Source organism: Geotrypetes seraphini, chromosome 8 (genome assembly GCF_902459505.1).
Source record: "Geotrypetes seraphini chromosome 8, aGeoSer1.1, whole genome shotgun sequence".
Lineage (NCBI taxonomy): Eukaryota > Metazoa > Chordata > Amphibia > Gymnophiona > Dermophiidae > Geotrypetes > Geotrypetes seraphini.
In genome coordinates this window covers 71,229,279-71,250,467 of record NC_047091.1, presented here as the reverse complement: position 1 = coordinate 71,250,467, position 21,189 = coordinate 71,229,279, and the positions used below count along the sequence as shown (strand labels likewise).

The window sequence follows — 21,189 nt, the reverse complement described above, 5'->3', positions numbered from 1 at the left end:
GAACAAACGGCTAATAGTCAACCACAACATCAAAGGAGCTCAGGAAGTATCCCTGCACTGTGAACCTACTTACATAATTCTTCAAAGCCCAAAAGGATTAGTGGCATCCAAGAAACAAACTTGGATAAGCATATTATTTCATAGCAAATTATTTTCAAGAAAAAATTAATTCAATTAGATCAAAAATCAATGCCAAAACAACTAATGTTACCAACTTACCTCATCATACTAATGGTACTAACTTATCTAATCTGGCGGAAACTGACAATTCAATAACTAAGACTCAGAAATTTCACACTACTCTATCTAACTTTCTCCTTCCATCGTTAAAAACTATTGAAAATATATTACACAGTATTAATATTAAAGGCTCAAAAATAGAACCTATTCCTCCTTTTTTTTTCAAACAACATTTTACAGTCTTTGGGCCATATATTCTTTCAATTATTCACAATTGCTTGTCTTCAGCCAATATTCCATCAGATTGGAAACATTCCATTATATCTCCAATCATAAAGGACTCAAAAAATAATGTTGACAATTGCTCTAACTATCGCCCAATTGCAAATTTACCATTTTTATCAAAATTAACTGAAAAAATTGTGTTTCAACAATTGACAGATTTTGTCGAAAAAACGTACATACTTCACCCCAACCAAACAGGGTTCCGTACAAATCATTCCACAGAATACTCGCTTCTCGGTCTTACAACATCTATAAATTACTATTTGGATCATCACAAATCCGTTTTATTAATTTCTTTAGATCTTGCCGCAGCATTCGACACCATTGATCATCATCTCTTATTGCAACGTCTCTCTTCCATCAGAGTAGCAGATCAAGCTCTAGAGTGGTTTCGTTCTTATTTTTCTGATAGAACTTCATCAGTAATTTACAAGAATTTAGAATCTAAATCCTATCATTCAAAATTTGGCATACCACAAGGCTCTATTTTATCTCCCCTATTATTTAATATTTATTTAGCCCCGCTTTTGACCCTCTGCCAATCAATAGGATTTACGGTGTATGCTTATGCTGATGACCTACAATTACTGCACCCCCTTAACCCGAACAATCAAACCGAGATTCAGTCAATTAACCAAAAATTAAGTAATGTCCACGAATGGTTAAGTACAAACAAGCTTTCTTTAAACATTCAAAAAACAAATACTCTTCTTTTCTCCGGAAAAGAGGGAGATCAATTAATATCTCCAATCATAATCGAAAATACTCCACTTCCATTAATTTCAACTACAAAAATTTTAGGTGTTTTAATCGACAATAAGCTAACATTCCGTCCTCAAATAAGTGCAATAGTAAAAAGTTGCTATTATAAACTAAGAATGATTAGATCACTGGTCCCTCTCTTAGATACTAATTCCCTTAACATTCTGATTCATTCACTAGTAATTTCAAAAATGGATTATTGTAACTCTTTACTAAATGGTATCTTTCATAAAGATTTAAAACGCTTGCAACTTATTCAAAATACGGCCATTAAAATAATCTCGGGAGCAAAAAAATACGATCATGTTACCCCTCTGCTTCAAAAGGCCCACTGGTTGCCAGTCTCTCATAGGGTAACTTATAAAATCGCACTTCTGGCATTTAAAACAACACAGACCAACACACCAGCTTTCATAGATAGACTTCTGATTCCTTACGACCCCCCAAGAACCTTAAGATCCATTTCTCAATACAACCTTAACGTTCCCTCTTTAAAAATCATTGGCACGCGTCGCACCTCTACGTTTTCTGTTACAGCCCCTACAATTTGGAACGCTCTCCCTTTGTATATAAAAATGGAAAAAAAACTTAAAAAATTTTAAAAGCAACTTAAAGTGCTTTCTTTTTAATGATGCTTTTAATTGAACTTCTTTTTTTTTTAACTATTAATTTTACTGCTCCCCAGTTCCTAAGTGTTCTTCCCTTATATGTTTCTCACTTTTCTATTTCAAGTGTATTTCTTCCCCCTTTTCCTTATGTTTAATGGCCTAAGGGTCAACATTTACCCAGTTTGTACGGTCTGTTGCCTTGTATTTTTACTATAAGAAAGTATGTTTAATTGTCATTTTAGATAAATGTAAATACTTTTCGTCATTATTGTTAAATGTAAATATTTTTTATTCTGTACAACGCTTTGTAGTAACGAAAAGGCGTTTAATCAAAAATTGAATAAACTATAAACTATATAAACAAAATTAGACAGTAGGCAGGCGCAGGAAGGACAGGGCGGGAGTCTAGAACGTCTCACCTATCTACTGGAAAAGATATTATCAAGGTAAGGACATAATCTCTTTTTCCAGTGCAATAGGCGAGTCATTCTAGATATGTGGGACATACAAAAGAAGTCCCAAAAAAATCTAAGGCGGGCTGACTGTGCTGACCCTCAAGACTGAGGAACCAAAGTAGAGCCCTGGCTTGCTACCACTTCCACTCTAAAATTTGGCTTGCTATCACATCCACTCTAAAATTTGGCAAATGTGGGCAGAGTGGACCAAGTAGCTGCCCTACAAGTCTCCTCAGGAGATACTGCTCTAGCTTCGGCCCAAGAGGAGGCCATATTTCTGTTAGAATACAAGACATATTTCTGTTAGAGCAAGATGTGTGAGTGCAGGCTCCAGCTCTTGAGATATAATTTCCTTTACAAATCATTACTATCTACTTTCCTGATGCCTAAAAGAAGAGAGAGACAGAGGAGTAACCTTCCACTCCTTTCTGCTACATCAACACCGCGTCAAAATTCCATAACAACTTTTATACTACCTTCAACGATGTTGGGTGTATCCACTGCTGTGCCGCAGGGAAGACACAGCTTGGATGGCAATTTCTTGCTGAGCCTGTTGGGAACTGAACCTCCCCCAGCTCCCGGAGAGGCAGCACAGGCATACCTTCGGATGGAAGACTCTCGCAAGATGGAAGGGAACGCTGTTAGCAGCAAACCCAGGATGACCTCGATGCTCGTAGAGGCGTCGCAGCTTACCGGGGAGATGAACCAAGGAGAAGTGATGGTGAGCTCGGAGGAGGAACAAGCCTAGGAGGTAATCCAAGGCTTGAACAAGAGTAGTCTCATTTACCCGATCTCAAGCCACTTACTAAGCCCTTGGTGATAACACTAGATTCCCTGTGAGCAGCGATTGAAAATCTCCATTTCAACTTCATTTCATTAACGAAAACTGTACAAGTTGAAATGGAAGCTCAGAAACATACTGAGAAGATAGGAGAAATTGAGAAAACTACTAATGAGATAAAAAGTGTATTTAAACAACAGACAATGAATAAAGCTTTACTTCTATGGAAAATAGAGAATTTATAGAATCAAAACAGGAGTTTGAACTTGAAATTCTTGAACTTTCCGTTTCCTCAAGCAAAGTATTATTGAATCTCCAAACAGATCTAGTAAAGTCCTTTTTACCAACTCTGCACTCAATCCAAATACCTGCATGATCCGTCAAAAGGATTGGATCTATGTTAGACTGTGTAACCTGCCTTGTTAAATTATGATTGATGAATCTGGGAACAAAAAGAAAATTCACGACATTAAAATGAAAAGGCCTCCATATATCTTTTAAACCGCATGATTGCATAGATTGTCCAAGCCTAGTGATTTTAGTTGTCTACTAGGTTGTTTATCCAGCAATGAATCCTTGACCGCACTGAAGTCTCCAGCCACAATTATATTAGATGTAGCAAGAGATCACGTGATGCCTTGAGCCGCGGCAGACGCTGACTGCCTGAGCTCCCGGGCCCCGAGCCCCGAACCGCACTGTTGCCGACCATCGGAGGCGCGTCGGAGGACAGCGCTTTGCAGCGCATCGGGCGCACACTACATGGACAGATTTCTGTCCTCGCCCGCGCCGCAGATGTCAACCCGGACCCAGAAAAAGGATCGGGAACGCCAGCAGCCCGGCGTGGACAAAATGGCGCCGGTAACCTCCGCTGCACCGCTCCAGCAAATAGCGCCGGAGGCGCTGACAGCCATCACACAGGCAGTGACAGTGGCAATGCAGCCTAGTATCACCAAACTTTCAGACCAACTTTCCAAGCTTGAACATCTGTTGCTGGAAACTACTAGCCGGACTACAGCTCTAGAGACCCGAGTATCCAGCCTGGATGACACGCAGCAGGCCCATGACACCACGTTGCAGGAACTGCAAGCCCTAACCCAAAAGCAGGCAGACAGACTGGAAGATCTGGAAAACAGATCCAGGAGATCGAATCTACGCTTCTTAGGAATTCCAGAAACTGTGCCCGGATCTAAACTACTACAGGTGCTGGAGGCATGGCTGACTAGCACCTTTACATTGAAAGAGGGCTTGGGACCCATCCGCCTGGAGAGGGCACACCGGCTGGGAAGGGAGCAGGCGCGAGAGATGAGGCCTCGCATGGTGATAGCCAAAATTTTAAATTACAATCACAAAGTGGAAATATTGCGCAAATATAAACAACTCCGAGAGACGTTAGCATTTGAGGACTCAGAGGTGCGCATCTTTCAAGATTATTCAGCAGCACTGACTGAGCGCAGGAAGCAGTTCTATCCCATCTGTTCCTCTTTGGCTGAAAAAAAAGTACGTTTTCTCTTTTTGTACCCAGCCACTTTGAAAATTCACTACCAGGGACAATGGCATATTTTCGAGGCAGCAGCGGAGGCAGCTCTCTACGTAAATACCCAGGTGCTACCCCAGTCGGACCCAATCTGACAGAGCACGTGATGCGAGCCAGCCTCGGCTTGTTACCTCTTCGGTGACTTTGGATTTGCAGCTGATGGACTTTGGGTTCTTCTGATTCGGGGGAACGGCTGCATTCCATGGTTTTGGCTGTAATGTTGCACTACGATTCCAGTTTGTTTGCATTCTACTGTTCTTTTGACCTGGTTCCGGGACTGGTATATATACTGTGGTTGGGGATTTTCTCAATGTGTTTTATTCTTTCGGCTAACAAAGTGTAAACTGTTTTCTAATTGTCTGGGGGACTCGGGACCCGGAGTGGCATAGTGTCGTGATCCCTCACACCTTTGGGACCGCCTTTGGACGGCCCTGGGGCTGTGACCACAACCATGCGAACAGGGGGTAGATGGGGAAGGGAGGGGAGGGAGGGTGGGGGTTCAAGGGGGGGGAGTCCTGTGCCACTTTGGCTGTTGTTGACACTTGTTGAGCTATGGGAGAGGATGGGTTTTGCAACGGCAGTGAGAATACAGTTAATTGCATTCTCTATGGTACCACTGACGCTCGGGCAGGTCCTGAGCGCCTCATGGCTACCCTGGGTGTGGCTGGGAGCCCGGGGTGGATCTCCTTTACACATTCTATCTTTTCTATTTACACTTGCCTTCCTGATGCCCGATGGCTAGCAGCCTGAGACTGGTATCTTGGAATGTTTCGGGTATTACCTCCCCAATTAAAAGAACGAAAATTTTAACACAGCTCAAACGTCATAAGGTGGACATAGCCTGTATCCAGGAAACCCGATTGACGGAGCTAGAACATCAGAAGTTGAGGAGGTCTTGGGTGGACGTGGTGTATGCGGCTTCCTCCACGCATAAGCGTGCAGGGGTAGCGGTATTAATTAGTAAGACCATACCATATACAGCAAAAGTGATAGCCTCTGACCCGAAGGGCAGATATATATTGTTGCAACTGACTGTAGGCACATATTCCTTTTATCTCATGAATATATACGCACCCAATACCTATGACCATTCTTTTTTTGAGGGCATTACCGCACTGCTTCTTGGGAGAGTTACAGAACCGATATATGTAGCAGGAGATTACAATCAGGTTCTTGACCCGACCTGTGATCGCTCTCAGCCGGGGCCCAGCACCAATTCCGCTCAAACCAGAGGTATCCCTTATTTATGCACCACACTGGATTTAGTTGACCCATGGAGAATTCTCCATACCTCAGAACGGGATTACACTCATCGCTCCAGGGCCCATAACACCCAATCTAGAATAGATTATATTCTTACCACGCGTAGGGCCTTCCTAAATGTGGATGCAGCGGTCATAGGCCCGGCTGTGATCTCTGACCACGCGATGATTTGGATTGATGTGAATGTGGGCTTTGGATTACGGGGACCTGCACGCTGGCGCTTCCCTAGTTATTTGTTCTCTGATGAACATTTCAAAACATTCTTAACATCTAAGTGGGAGGACTTCCTAGACTTTAATGGTCAACATAGCAATGATCCACAGTTGTTTTGGAGCACTGTCAAGGCAGTGCTCAGAGGAGATTGCATAGCCTACATAATAGAGCGCAACCGCCGGCTTTCCCGGGGAATACTTCGGTTAGAAAAGGAACTTGCCCTAGCTAAACGTCGTTACACCCACAACCCGACCCGAACCTCTAGAGAACACTTGATCTCGGTGGAAACGACCCTTAATTCCTACATACATGAGCGCACGGTGAAAATGCTTTTGTACCAAAAATATCGCTATCATCGCTATGGTAATCGCGCAGGGAAGTTATTAGCCCGATTGACCTCCCAAGCTAAGGGTCATCGCTATGTGTTGGGGTTGCGGGACAGCCTGGGTTGCCTCAAACATTCTACAGGCCAAATTGCACAGCTTTTCATGTCCCACTTTCGGGGGATATACGGTTGTCAGGACTCGGGGGCAGAACCCCTTATTAGGGATTATTTAGTGGATTCTGGATTACAGCCGCTTTCTGATTTGGATGTCGAGTTTCTTAATGCACCCATCACCCCTAAAGAATTGCATAAAGCTATCCAGAACCAACGAAACTTTTCGGCCCCAGGGCCGGATGGTTTCACGGCAGAATTCTACAAATTATTATCAGGGCAGCTGAGTCCCTATTTACGGGACTATTATTCGCAGGTAATCCATGATGAACAATTTCCTGTAGGCTCTAATGAGGCACTAATTACGTTGATTTTGAAACCCGGCAAAGACAGTACTGCTCCCGAGTCCTATCGCCCAATTTCTCTGCTAAATGTGGATATTAAAATCCTATCTAAAATATTAGCTGATAGACTAGCGACCCTTCTCCCCAACATTATAGCATCAACACAGGTGGGATTTGTAAAGGGTCGTCAAGCGGTACACAATGTACGTAAAGCACTGTTGTCCTTAGCCCACACCCAAGCTAATAACATTCCGATGCTCTTGCTTAGCTTAGACGCGGCACAGGCATTTGACCAGGTCAATTGGAAGTATCTCTTTGAGGTGTTGAATTATATGGGTATATCTGGATGGTTTGCCGCGGCGCTACGCACATTATATTCGACACCGACAGCTAGATTACTAGTTAATGACATTATTACTGACCCAATTTCTATAGAGCGGGGCACTCGACAGGGATGCCCCCTGTCGCCTCTACTATTTTTGTTGTACTTGGAACCATTTCTTCGTACAGTGACTTTGGACCCTGACATTGTGGGTGTGAACATTGGGAACCATTTGCTCAAAGTGTTGGCCTTCGCAGACGATCTCCTTTTTTTGCTCACGGATCCCCATCATTCTGTCACGCATTTATTGCAAGCGCTTGATGAATTTAAATTTTATTCGGGTTTTACGCTGAATTACCAGAAATCTTTGGCTTTGGCCAGCCCACTGACACTGCAGCAGACATGGAGCAGCCACTTTCCATTTACATGGGCCATGAGCTCGATCCGTTATCTGGGGGTGTGGATTCCTAGAGACCTTACGACCCTATACGACAGCAATATCACCCCACTGCTTCGTGACACCACACTACATCTGCAGAATTGGTCCACATTCCCCTTATCGGTGGCAGGCCGGGTAGCTCTCTTTAATATGGTGCTTTTTCCCAAATGGTTGTACCGCTTTCAGGTCCTGCCTCTGCTCCTATCTTACGCCCATAACACACGATTAACGAAAAACTTACAACATTTCCTCTGGGGCGGTAAGCGACCCCGTATGACATTTCTGCGGATGTGTCTGCCTAGGGATAGGGGGGGTTATGGTTTATTAAACATACGTTGGTATGCTATGGCATGTCAGATGCGTCATATTAATGACTGGTTTAGAGGGACCTCTGATTTTTCTGCTACACCTCTGGAGTTATCTCTATTGGCTCCGTTTCATGTGAGCTATTTTTTGCATGTGGCGGATCCAGGGATCCATCCTTTGGTGTCGCACTATCCGATCTTTGGGCCAGCTCGGCGAACCTGGAAGTGGGTCTGTAAAACTGCTAAACTGCCTGCTGGGGTGTCATTATATTTACCTATACAGGGCAATGGAGCTTTTCGGCCGGGAATGCAGACTGCCGCCTTTCCTAGGTGGAGGGAAAAAGGACTTCAATATCTCTTTCATCTGTTCTCGGAGGAGGGGAACTTGGCCACATTTGCGGAACTACAACACACCTTTGGCTTACCGCCTACTGATCTGTTTGCTTATTACCAGATTCGACATTATATCCAGTCTTTACCTGGGTCTGTTCTCACAGAAGACAGCAGAGAAGCACTTTCCGAACTCTTTAGTCTCTCAGCCCAACAGCGGATCCCACTGCGGTTTCACGTGGTGGGGATCCGGGACTGTCAATCGGGCACTAATCTGGACATTTTGGCGACGGCGTGGGCCGAGGTCCTGCAGTGTAAATTAACAGCCCAGCAGCTACAGCGGGTTTTGAAGAACATTCAAAGGGTGTCTCCTAACATAACCCACTGGGAAATGCAATTGAAGATTGTTCTGAGACTTTATATTCCACCGGAACGTGCTGCCCGGATGGGAATTACGGCTTCTCATTCCTGCCCGAAGTGCAGCCAGGCTCACGCTTCTTTGAGCCATATGTTTTGGACATGCCCCAAAATTCAACAGTTCTGGAGTCACCTGGGACGCTATGTTACGTCGCTTTGGGGAAGGCGTTGGCTCCCACAACCGAGAGCGCTATTTGGTTTTTATAACATAGCCACGCCTAAACCCAGGGGAATGTCAGCTTTTATCACCAGAGTGCTTTTACTGGGGAAGAAAACTATCCTTATTAACTGGCTTTCGTCTGATCCTCCGACCTATGCACAATGGAGATCTCTGATGATAATTCATGCCACGCTGGAGCGGAGACTGGTGGGTGACTTGGACCATGGCCCGGGTCGTAGATTTTGTCAGACTTGGGAATGCTTTTGGCAGGACCTCACACCCCGAGCTCGTAGCAGACTTTTGAACATTTAAGGTTATCTCTCAACTTTTGGCATGGCTTTGGACTCCCGGGATGGGGGGGGGGGGGGGGGGGGGGGGGAGGGGGGACATGTTTGTACTGTTACTTTTGATTGATGCTCTTTCTTGTTCTTGCCTGTTATACTTGAAATAATAAAAAAAAGCATTTGAACATATTAGATGTAGCAAATAACAGAATTAAATGTTGGAGTTTTTTAAAGGAATCAGTCTGATTTGTATTAGGGGCGTAAATATTAAAAAGTCTCATGGTATCATTTCCTAAGGTCATGTCACTATGAATCCATCTTCCCATAGGATCAGCACTAGCATTACTTAAAACCGTAGAGCATTTCCTATTGACCAGGATAGCCACACCAGCTTTCTTTCCCACAGCAGGCGCATAGAAAGAATGTTTTACCCATTCACCCTCCAGTTTACTGGCTTCAACTGGAGAGAGGTGCGTTTCCTACAAGAAATAGACATCAGCCTCTTGCATTTTCAAGAAATTCAATACTTTTTTCCTCTTTATGGGGTGATTAAGCCCATTTACATTTAACGAGTAAAATTTTATAGCCATTTGAATTGATTAAAGTATAAAAATACATAAGCAAATTATACCAGAATAATTGCCACAAACATCCTTATACCTTCCCACTCACCTTCCAACCCACCCATATAAAAAAAATTTCATAAAATAACCCTCCATGCACATCCATAAACCCATACCCCCCATATCCCTCCACACCCCAATAGATAAATCATTTGATCTTGGACACACATCCAATAGGCCCACAAACTCAGCTCCCTTTCACCCTGCAATTACTAAATCACCCTTTCACCCATCACAAATACCCAATAATACCTTTACCCCATAAACAAATGAAATAAATATTTATATCCACAATACTTTAAATAGCCTATATAAAGAATTTCAGTAATTATCAGAAAATATTAACCACTTCTTTTGCCCCCTATATATAATGACCTCTCCAATACACCATTAATTTAACAAAAACTATAAATATACCATGAATTAATGATACATAAGAACATAAGAACATAAGAACATAAGAAGTTGCCTCCGCTGAGGCAGACCATAGGTCCATCCTGCTCAGCGGTCCGCTCCCGCGGCGGCCCATCAGGCCCATTGTCTGAGCAATGGTCTATACCTATCTATACCCCCCAATCCCTTTTTCTTCTAGGAATCTATCCAAACCTTCTTTGAAACCATTTAATGTTTTCTTGTCTACAACAGCCTCTGGAAGCGCGTTCCATGTGTCCACTACCCTCTGAGTGAAAAAGAACTTCCTAGCATTTGTTCTAAACCTATCCCCTTTCAATTTCTCCAAGTGCCCCCTTGTACTTGTGGTGCCCCTTAATTTAAAAAATCTGTCCCTGTCTACTTTTTCTATGCCCTTCAGGATCTTGAAGGTTTCTATCATGTCTCCTCTAAGTCTTCGCTTTTCCAGGGTGAAAAGTCCCAACTGCTTCAATCTGTCAGAATATGGGAGATTTTCCATTCCCTTTATCAGTTTGGTTGCTCTTCTTTGTACTCCCTCAAGTAACGCCATGTCTTTCTTGAGGTACGGCGACCAGTACTGGACACAGTACTCCAGATGCGGCCGTACCATTGCACGATACAGCGGCATGATGACTTCCTTCGTCCTGGTCGTAATACCCTTCTTAATGATACCCAGCATTCTGTTTGCTTTCCTAGAGGCTGTGGCGCATTGCGCCGATGCCTTCAGTGTTGCGTCTACCATCACTCCCAGGTCTCTCTCCAGGTTACTAACCCCTAGTGGTGTTCCCCCCATTTTGTATGTGAACATCGGGTTCTTTTTCCCCACGTGCATGACCTTGCATTTCCCCACGTTGAAGCTCATCTGCCACTTTTCGGCCCACTTTTCCAGCTGCGTTAGATCCTTTTGGAGATCTTCACAGTCTTCCTTGGTTTGAGCCCTGCTGTATAGTTTGGTGTCATCTGCAAATTTAATGACTTCACACTTAGTTCCCGCCTCTAGGTCATTTATGTAGATATTGAACAAGAGCGGTCCCAGCACCGACCCCTGCGGAACTCCGCTCGTGACCCCTTTCCAGTCTGAGTAGTGACCCTTTACGCCAACCCTCTGCTTCCTGTTTGCCAGCCAGTTTTTGATCCATCGGTGGACCTCCCCTTGTACCCCGTGGTTCCATATCTTTTTAAGCAGTCTCTCGTGTGGCACCTTGTCGAAGGCTTTTTGGAAGTCAAGGTAAATAATGTCTATAGATTCCCCTTTATCCACCTGGCTGTTCACTCCCTCAAAGAAGTACAATAAGTTTGTGAGGCATGACCTACCCTTACAGAAGCCATGTTGACTCGGTTTTAGCTGCCCATTTTTTTCGATGTGCTCATAGATGCTGTCTTTAATCAGTGCCTCCATCATCTTTCCCGGGACTGAGGTCAGGCTCACCGGCCTGTAGTTTCCCGGGTCCCCCCTTGCACCCTTCTTAAAGATGGGCGTGACATTTGCTATTTTCCAATCCTCCGGGATCTCTCCGGTTTTTAAGGATAGGTTGCATATCTGTCGAAGTGGTTCCGCTATTACGTCTTTTAGTTCCTTGAGTACCCTTGGGTGAATGCCATCCGGACCCGGCGATTTGTCGCTCTTTAGTCTGTCGATCTGCTTGAGTACATCCTCTTGGCTTACCTCTAAATCGACCAGCTTATCGTCTTGGTCTCCTATTACGATCTCCTCGGGTTCCGGAATGTTGGTTATATTCTCCATCGTGAAGACTGACGTGAAGAACTCATTTAACCTGTCAGCTATCTCTTTCTCTTCTTTTACAACTCCCTTTCTGTCTCCATCGTCCAATGGTCCCACTTCTTCTCTCGCCGGTTGCTTCCCCTTGACGTATCTGAAGAACGACTTGAAGTTTGTTGCTTCCTTTGCCAGTCTCTCTTCGTATTCTCTTTTTGCTTTTCTAACCACTCGGTGACACTCTTTCTGGTGTTCTTTGTGCCCTTTTTGGTTCTCCTCTGTTTGGTCTTTTTTCCATTTTCTGAACGATGCTTTCTTGTCGCTTATCGCCTTCTTTACTGCACTTGTTATCCACACTGGGTTTTTTGTTCTATTTTTTTTGCACCCTTTTCTGAACTTGGGGATGCATATGCTTTGTGCTTCGTGCACAGTCTCCTTGAATAAGGTCCAGGCCTTTTCTACGGATTCCGTCTTCCCTATGTTGCTTTTGAGCTTCTTTCCCACCATTTTTCTCATGGCATCATAATTTCCTTTTTTGAAGTTGAGTGCCGTCGTTGTGGTTCTTTTCCCCTTTGATGATCCAATTTCAAGCCTGCACTGGATCATGTTGTGATCGCTGTTACCTAGTGGGGGTAATACCGCCACCTCCTTTGCTGTCCCCCCTAGTCCGTTGAAGATTAGGTCAAGAGTGGCATCGCCCCTTGTTGGTTCCGTGACCAGCTGTTCCATGAAACAGTCCCTCGTGACTTCTATGAATTTTGTCTCTCTTGCGCAGTTTGAGTGCCCAATACTCCAGTCTATCCCAGGATGGTTGAAGTCCCCCATCACCACCACATTTCCGCTTCTGCATACCTGCTTCAGTTCAGCCTCCATCTCCTGGTCGATTTCTTCCGGTTGTCCAGGTGGGCGGTAGTACAGACCCAGTTTAATGTCTGCTCCTGCTCCTCCCTGTAGCTTAACCCATAGTGATTCCAGGCCATCCGCCCGTACTGTTGTTTCCGTTCTGGCTGATGGTATGGAGTCTTTTATGTACAGCGCTATTCCTCCACCCTTTTTATGTGTCCTGTCTCTCCTGTATAGTTTGTACCCTGGTATGGCCACATCCCATTGATTGTCCTCAGTCCACCACGTTTCTGTGACTCCAATTATGTCTAGGTCCTTATTGCTGGCTGTGATTTCCAGTTCTCCCATTTTGGCCCTCAGGCTCCTAGCATTTGTGTATAGGCAGTTTAAGACCCAGTTTTTTGTCCTCTCTCTTTGTTTCCCTTGTGCTTTGGTATTCCTGCAGTTTCCCTCATGGTTTGCCAGCCCCTGAGCTTCGTCCTCCTCCTGTTGTGTGTTTGTGACTTCCTCTGTCTGTTTCCCCTGCACCTCCTGCTCTCCTAATTCCCACTCAGTCCTGGGCTCTTTTTCACAATGACTTTGCCCCTCTGTTTCCTGTTGTTCTGTGTTGGTGCCGCTTACCTGGTCCATTTGTGCCCTCGATCCCTGCAATGCATCTTTATGTCCTTTTTCAACCCATACACCCTCAGACCCGAGTCCTCTTTTGCACTGTCCCAGTTCAGTACCTTTGTCAAGTACTGATGTCCGATGTGTCGAGGTCAGGTCGACTATCGGCTTTCCCCTTCTTCTCAGTTTAAAGCCAAGTCTATGACGTTCTGGACGTTGCGTGCCAGCATCCTCGTCCCAGCTGTGCTAAGGTGCAGTCCATCTCTTCTGTATAGCTTGTTCTTCCCCAAGAAGGTATTCCAGTTCCTAATAAAGTGGAAGCCCTCCTCCTCGCACCATCTCCTCAGCCAAAGGTTAATTGATTGTAGTTCGCTCTGTCTCTTTGTGTCCGCTCTCGGTACTGGCAGGATCTCTGAGAAGGCTATCTTCCTTGTCCTTAGTCTCAGTTTCCTCCCCAGGGTCCTGAACTGGTCAGTTAGTGTAGTCCTGTTGAAGTTTCTCCTGCTGATGTCGTTGGTTCCGATGTGGATCACTACTGCTGTCTCCTCCGTCTCGGCTCCCTCCAGGATCCTCTCGATATTGTTGATGATGTCTTTTGTTCTTGCCCCCGGGAGACACGTTACCAGTCTGTCCTCTCTCCCTCCGGCTATATGACTGTCTACTCCTCTCAGGATTGAGTCCCCGACCACGATAGCCGATCTCCCCTTCTTCAACTGTCTCTCTGGTCTCAGATCTGTGTCATATGTGTAGTCCGTTTGTCCTTCCTCTGGGCTCTGCTGTGTCTCCGCCCCTGGTCTCAGGTCTGTGTCATCTGCGCAGTTCGCTAGTCCTTTCTCCTGGCTCTGATGGATCTCCTCCTCCTCTGCCTGCCCAGGTCCTCCGCAAGGTCCTAGTTCCATGGTGTCTGGTGATTCCTGTCGTCCAACTGTCGATTCCCTCCTGGTGTGTTGGTGGTCCTGTGCCTCTACCCTCTTGCAGGCCTCCTCAATGAATTTCTCAAGCTCCCTAACTTGTTCTGCGATGTGGCTCTCTCTGGCGGTGTCCACGGTTGTCCAACACTGTTCTTCCAGGGTGCACAGTCCCTCCAGTTCTTGTACTCGAACCTGCAGTCTCCCGACCTCCTTCTTCAGGCTATCCAGTTCCTGACATCGATTGCAAATGTATACCTGCCTCCCGGAGGGGAGGTAGTCATACATATGGCACTCGATGCAGAAAACTGGGTAGCTCCCCTGGGTTCCTGTAGCCTCCATTCCTGTAGCCTTGGTGATTTGGGAGCGGTGCCTGTGCAGTTATCTGAAAAAGTAGAGAGAGAGAAAGAGTGATAATTGGAGAATAGAAATTTTTATTTATTTATTTTTTTTTTTTAAAGGTTAGAAGTTATTGAGGTTAGAAGTTAGAAGTTGGGTTAGATGTGCTGCTGGGCTACTATCAATCTGGAAACCCCCCCCCCCATATCCTATACAGAATAATTCTAAGAATAATATATTATTAGGGAAACTCCAATTCTAACACATACACTCAAAATATTTATTGTAAAGACCCCAACCTAAGGATTCTGAAATTAATCTATATATACTTTATGCTTTGTTAAATAAATCAATATCAGAATAGTGGGACATAGTACCCCTCATCGTCAATTGATAATAAAAAAGAACATAAACATGAAATATAAATTATTATTTTTTCCCTCTTAAACTAAAACATTGTAATTTAATCACATATCTGCAAATATTTGCACATTCAGGTTGAGCATTATCAACACATAGTGCAAATCTTGTAAACATTTCACAAAGGTAGGAAGCTGCAAATGAAAATGAAAACCAGATGGTCTGAAGTTAAAGTTGCTTCATAGCTTATCCCAGGTCTAGTTTAGATTATACCACCTCCCACCTGAAGGACTGGAGCAGGACTTTTCCTTCTCTTTATCATACACCTCTGTGCTTATTTCCTGCAGATTTTCTGTGTTGTGCCAAGGTCTGCTTCTCCTGCTGTTTCTTTGCATTTCCTGTTTCACATGTATCTAGTCCACGTCATGTCTTTTTCATTCTGGTCTTCTGCTTCTGTTTTCGCAAGTGAGCCTTGATCTCATGGCGGAACACCAGCATCCCCAGGTATTTAGACTAAAAGGACAATAAAACAGATTTGCCAAAGAGGCAGCCAGTGCAGGAAGCTCCCCCCCCCCCCAATATGGTATTAGCACAGCCCATGGCAGTTTCTTCTCTATCCTCAAAGGCCAAGCCAAATGCTGCAAATCAGTCACAGATCGGATTGTTTCTGTACAGTGTCTCAGAACTACGCTGGTGTGAAGCCCTTTGAGATAAATGCTGCTCTGTCTCTACAAGTTTCACACTGCGTATTCCCTACTCTGGTGCCATTTCACGGCAAGTCAATGTTTTAGCAAAGGAAGGAAGTCACTGAATCAGTAAATGAAATGATATCAGGATGTTCCGATATTTGAAAGCAGCTTACCCAGAAGAGCCTGGGTGCAAAAACAACACTTACCCATAAGAACATAAGCAATGCCTCCGCTGGGTCAGACCTGAGGTACATCGTGCCCAGCAGTCCGCTCATACGGCGGCCCAACAGGTTCAGGACCTGTGCAGTAATCCTCTATCTATATCCCTCTATCCCCTTTTCCAGCAGGAAATTGTCCAATCCTTTCTTAAACCCCAGTACCATACTCTGCCCTATTACATCCCTTAAGTATTATAAGCTATCTGATGTATTTAGTACAGTAACTTTTCAGACCCCATAAGTCACTTTCTCCTCAGCAAAAGACAACTTGTCAGTATTTTCCCCTTTTTTTATTAATAAATGTTATATATCATCTTATATCCTTCGCCTCAAACCAGCAATCATGAAAAATTCAAAAGAAAAACCCACTGTCCATAAGAAAATAAATAAGATAATCTGATAAGAGCTCTAAGAATACTGAGATCCAACTGACTTTCCAATTGTCAGTTAGAATCCTGCATTAGGACATCGGCTGCAGTTGATTATTAATAAAATCTTGTAAGTCTTTAGGATCCCTGTAATGTTTAGTATTATTATTCAAAGAAACCCTCATAATTGCTGGATAAATCAGTCCATATTTAGCTCCTAATTCCCTAAGCTCCTAATTCCCTAAGTCCAAGAATCGTTTTCTGAGTGAAACAGTGTTTTTTGCAAAATCAGGGAGAAACATAAGCTTTCTGCCTTGCCGTGACTGAATTCGCCTTTTTTGCTGCCCCAAAAATCTCCAATGCATGTTGGAAATGCAAGACTTTAAATATTAGAGGTCTAGGACCCCTCTGAGAATTAGACAGCTGGGATGGCACTCGATGTACCCTCTCAATCTCAAATGACTGGGTAAAAGTGAGAGAGAGGACCTTTGGTACAAAATCAGCGAGGAATTGAATTGCATTACCTCCTTCTGCTCCTTCATTTAAACCCAAAATCCTAACATTTTTCCGTCTGGACCTGTTAGCCTCTTCCAGATCTTGAACCAGCTGGGTTAGTTGTAATCTTTAACTGACTGAGTAACATGTACTTCAGCAGCCACCATCCTCTGCTCTAAGTGATCCACACGAGCATTATTCAATGTTAGCTGATTTGTCAACACAGAGACCTCTAACCTCTAGCTGAACGGAGGTTAATGTTGAAGTAGTTTGACCCAACATATCTTTTATAGTATCAAGATCCTTTATTACCTGTTCTAAAAGTTCAGATGTATCTCTAGGCAAGGAAACTTTCGATGGTGATTGTGGGTCCTTTTTCAAACGCTTTTCAATCCCTCCAAGTCCCATATTCTCTTCCGATTTTTTGTTTTGTTTACCCGAGGCCATCCTCACAATAAAATTATACACTTGAAAGGTATAAAACTGCAATTGCAATACTTCAAAAATAGCTTTAAAATAGCAGGGCAGAGGAAACAACTGATTCACATAGCCATCCTAGAACGTGGCCAAGCTCCGCCCTAACTTTCCGTTTCCTAAATTTATGTCTCCAAAGAAAATTTTTAAAAATTTCCTGATTACTGAAGGTTCCTGAGTCTAATTTTCCTCTAATACAAAAAATATATTTTTTGAAAAGGACTTTTAAAGATAAGAATGAAGTTGGAGAACAACAAGATGTAAAAGCTTTACTGGAATCAGATCCAACTGGTTATGCAACATTGTTGGTTACTTTTGTCTCTCACCCAGATAAGGAGATAGTTCTGAAGTTATATTATAATTTGAAACAAATTTCCTATATAGGTGAAAGAATACATGTATACATTTTCCCAGAGGTTTCAAAATGGATTCAAGTTAGAAATTAGAAGAGTAGAAATGACCCCAGCAGTATAACCTGTGCACTCTAAAACTTCACACTCAATATCATGCCATAAGAGCAAACCTTAAGAGCACCCTCTGGAGAGTCCCATTGCTCCAGGATCAAAATGCTCACATCAGGAAGCCATGGAAAGGAGGAAGACTGTGACCACACACCTCATAGCCACAAAGAGGAAGTGGATGGAGCCAGCTGAGTGGCTAAGTTCAAACCTGCAGAGACTCTGAAATGAGATCTAGCAAAGCCACAGACTCAAAAAAACACAGAACCGTGGGATCGTCCCCTGGTTCTAAAGCCTCTGACGGATCCAAAGATCCGACATACAGACCTGGATCCCCAGGCACGGGAAGTGCAGCGCCTGAAAATAAGGGGTCTGTCTGCTGAGCAATATCATAATAAGAATACCTCAGGTCAAGGTCAGCAGTCCATGAACAACGTTTGACTGCCTAAAGAAGCAACACCATGAAGGACAAGACCAAAGCAGAGCAGGAAAGCACAAGCAAAGAATGGCTGTTCTGAAACGCCTACCAGAGAAATTCAATGGCATCTGTGAAGGCCTCCAGACCCTAGGACGTAAAGTCACCTTTTGATGACTGCTCCTTACATTATTTGGGCTGTGAAAGGTCTGAATCCTGTCACATGGAACCTTCAGCCCTGCCATGCCCTGAAATGAGAAAAGGCTTCCTCAACGGGCTAGCTGAGTGTTTTGTCCTCTGCTCAGTCAGGGGAAAGGCTAAGCTTTGCACCAGCGCCCCTCCCTGCTGCGCCATGCGGCACATAGCGCAAGTATGCTCTCTGCGATACTAAATTTGCCCAATCGTGGCATGAATTCAAAGTAGGAGAGCCAAAGAACTCCATCAAAACATGTTTTGAGGCAAAAAATGCAAATTTGGAAGAGCAGGGAGCTCTAGGAAAAAAAGATTGCTAAAAGTCCAAGATGGCCACTGCTAGCAAATTTGCGCCAAAATCGCAATTTTTAAAATATATACAAAGTCCCAAAAATGGCGATTTTAGGATTTTTCAGGTGGGGGGAACACAGGGGGATGTGCAAACCCTCAAAACTGCTAAATTCAGACCTCCCTCCAATTCACCTCACAGGCTATGACAGCCTTACTCATTGTGACCTGTGCTGGAAATGTGCCACAGCTTACCTCAGCTCTCTTAAAGTAGCTGGAATCAATTGCTGCCTTATGCTGGGAATGCCTCTTTGACGCTGACTGTACCTCAATCCCTGTGAACTGACGGACGTGCTCAGGGAAGAGCGGAGGCATAAAAACGCAGCTGGCACCCTGTGAAATACCGCTGAGCTGCCAAAGGGCACTTAACAGCCTGCATTTGAGCCCTGTTAAATAGTACATGAGAAAAAAGTAGGGATGGCCCCGAGCTCCACGAAACCAATGCAAGCTGGTTAACAGGTACCACCAGGGATTAGCCTATCAGCTGCAGACCGAAGTCTGTGTGTTCTTACCACAGACAGAGCTGAAGAATCACTCCGAGCACAAAGAAATCTCCAAAAAGCATGAAAACATCAAAGAAAATAATAAAAGGGGAGAGCAGAACAGAAACACTCCTTCAGGCACATGTGCAGAAGGGAAAAACTACAGGTGGTGCTACAGCTCCTAGTGAAGTACAAGAGGGTCACACAATAAAATCTGGAGTGGATTCCCTCTGCAAATGGCACGCGGCCATTGGGAGATAACCCACATGTCTAGAATGTCTCACCTATTGCAATGGAAATACAATACATTTTCTCTCCATCTTTCCATTCCCTCCCACCCCTCTATTTTTTTCTGTTGTCATCTCTCTGGGATCCCTATCTCACTTATAGTAATACTATAAATAACAGTAGAAAAACACCAACTGTTCATCCACTCAGTCCACTTATTCCTGTCCATGGTGCCATGGATATATCCAGTTAGCAGTTACAGGCAGTCAGATTCTATTGCTGGCAGCTGGTTAATATCAGTGAAGTGCACTCAGGAATTAACTAGTTGGTCTTATGCTGTCATTTCTATGTTACTACTAGTGAGTTGGGAACCCTGAAGAAACATTCATAGGTAGGAGAGGACAGAAAATTCTATAGTGTGTTTTAAGATATAGGAGGTGAGTACATGAGGAAGCATGTTAAACTTTCTTGGGCTTTCCTTATGAGGACAAACAAGTGCAAGCAATGCTACCTTTCCCACAGAGCGCAGAGAAGATGGGCGAGGTAGAGGCCCATTAAACACCTCCCAAATGAGGCATCCAAGCCGCCACATATCTGCCGACCTGCTCAAAAATACAGGGAAACAAAATAAGTCATCTTGTGATATGAGATAGGAAGAAGCATCATCCACAAGCTTTTGTAGCATCTATGCATTTAAATTATCTTATATGACTGCCACAATCTGCTGCAGTTTTTTGGGGGTTTTTTTGTTTTTGTTTTTTTGCAAGTTCAGCAGCTATTATAGCACTCTATTAGCTAAAGGGCCCAATTGAGATTAGTATGCATATGTATGAAAAACAGATAGCCATTGAATCAGCCATTTATGAAGAGTTTTCAGTAGTCAAAAAAATTTCTACCTCTTGCACCCCTGAGAATTAAACATACCACTTTTCACCGGCCACTTTGTTGCTGCCCTCCACTTCAGGTGGGTCGTATTTCTCCAGCTCCGTGATGCCCTTTTGCAGCTTATAGTCACTCTCCTGGGCTGAGAACATGTAGTCCAGTCCACCCAGCTTCCATTCACCAGCCCGGTCCACGAATACTGAGGACATGCACACATTGTTGTGAATGAGGCTACAATCATTCACCAGGAAGCAGAGGGCTTTCTAAGACAAGATGCAGGAAGTTAGTAAAGACAGAATGTGAATCTCAATACCCACATAAAGGGGTGCCCAAAAGGTTGATCACGATCGACCAGTAGATCGCAAGGACAACGCGAGTCAAAACTGCATTGCCTTTTGCATTCTCCCTGCTTTCCCCAATGCTGCAAAAGCCAGGCCCAAGCCGGGCCCACAAGCCTCCCCCCACCCCCACTCCCGATGTCAATTATGATGTCACAGAGGAAGTTCTGAGCCAGCCAATTGCTGCCTGGCTGGCCTGGAACTTCCTCTCCGATGTCAGAATTGACAGGGGGAGGGTAGGCTTGTGGGCCTGGCTTTTGCGGCGTCGGGGAAGCAGGGAGAAATCAGAGGAGGTGCTTGGGGGGCAGGGAGAGAGAAAAAGAAAGAAAGGGGGCTGGGAGAGAGAAAGACAGACAGACAGAAATATTGGATGCAGTCAGAAGAAGTGCAACCAGAGACTCATGAAATCACCAGACAACAAAGGTAGGAAAAATGATTTTATTTTCAATTTAGTGATCAAAATGTGTCCGTTTTGAGAATTTATATCAGCTGTCTATATTTTGCACTATGGCCCCCTTTTACTAAACTGCAATAGCGGTTTTTAGCACAGGGAGCCTATGAGCGTCAGGAGCAGCACAGGGAATTCAGTGCAGCTCCCTGCGCTAAAAACAACTATCACGGTTTAGTAAAAGGGGAGGAAGTATATTTGTCTATTTTTGTATAGTTGCTACTGAGGT

The 21,189-nt window shown here is 44.2% G+C and overlaps 1 protein-coding gene across 1 annotated transcript in view; it reads right to left on the bottom strand.

Moving 5' to 3' along the window:
• The window catches only part of SCYL1 (SCY1 like pseudokinase 1), a 111,958-nt gene that overhangs the window by 56,932 nt on the left and 33,837 nt on the right, over positions 1-21,189 (bottom strand). Inside the window, exons 4-5 of the mRNA XM_033955691.1 lie at positions 20,217-20,437; positions 19,804-19,894 (exon numbers count right to left, since the gene is read on the bottom strand). Coding sequence (XP_033811582.1) covers positions 19,804-19,894; positions 20,217-20,437 — 312 coding nt within the window. The remainder of the gene's footprint in view (positions 1-19,803; positions 19,895-20,216; positions 20,438-21,189) is intronic.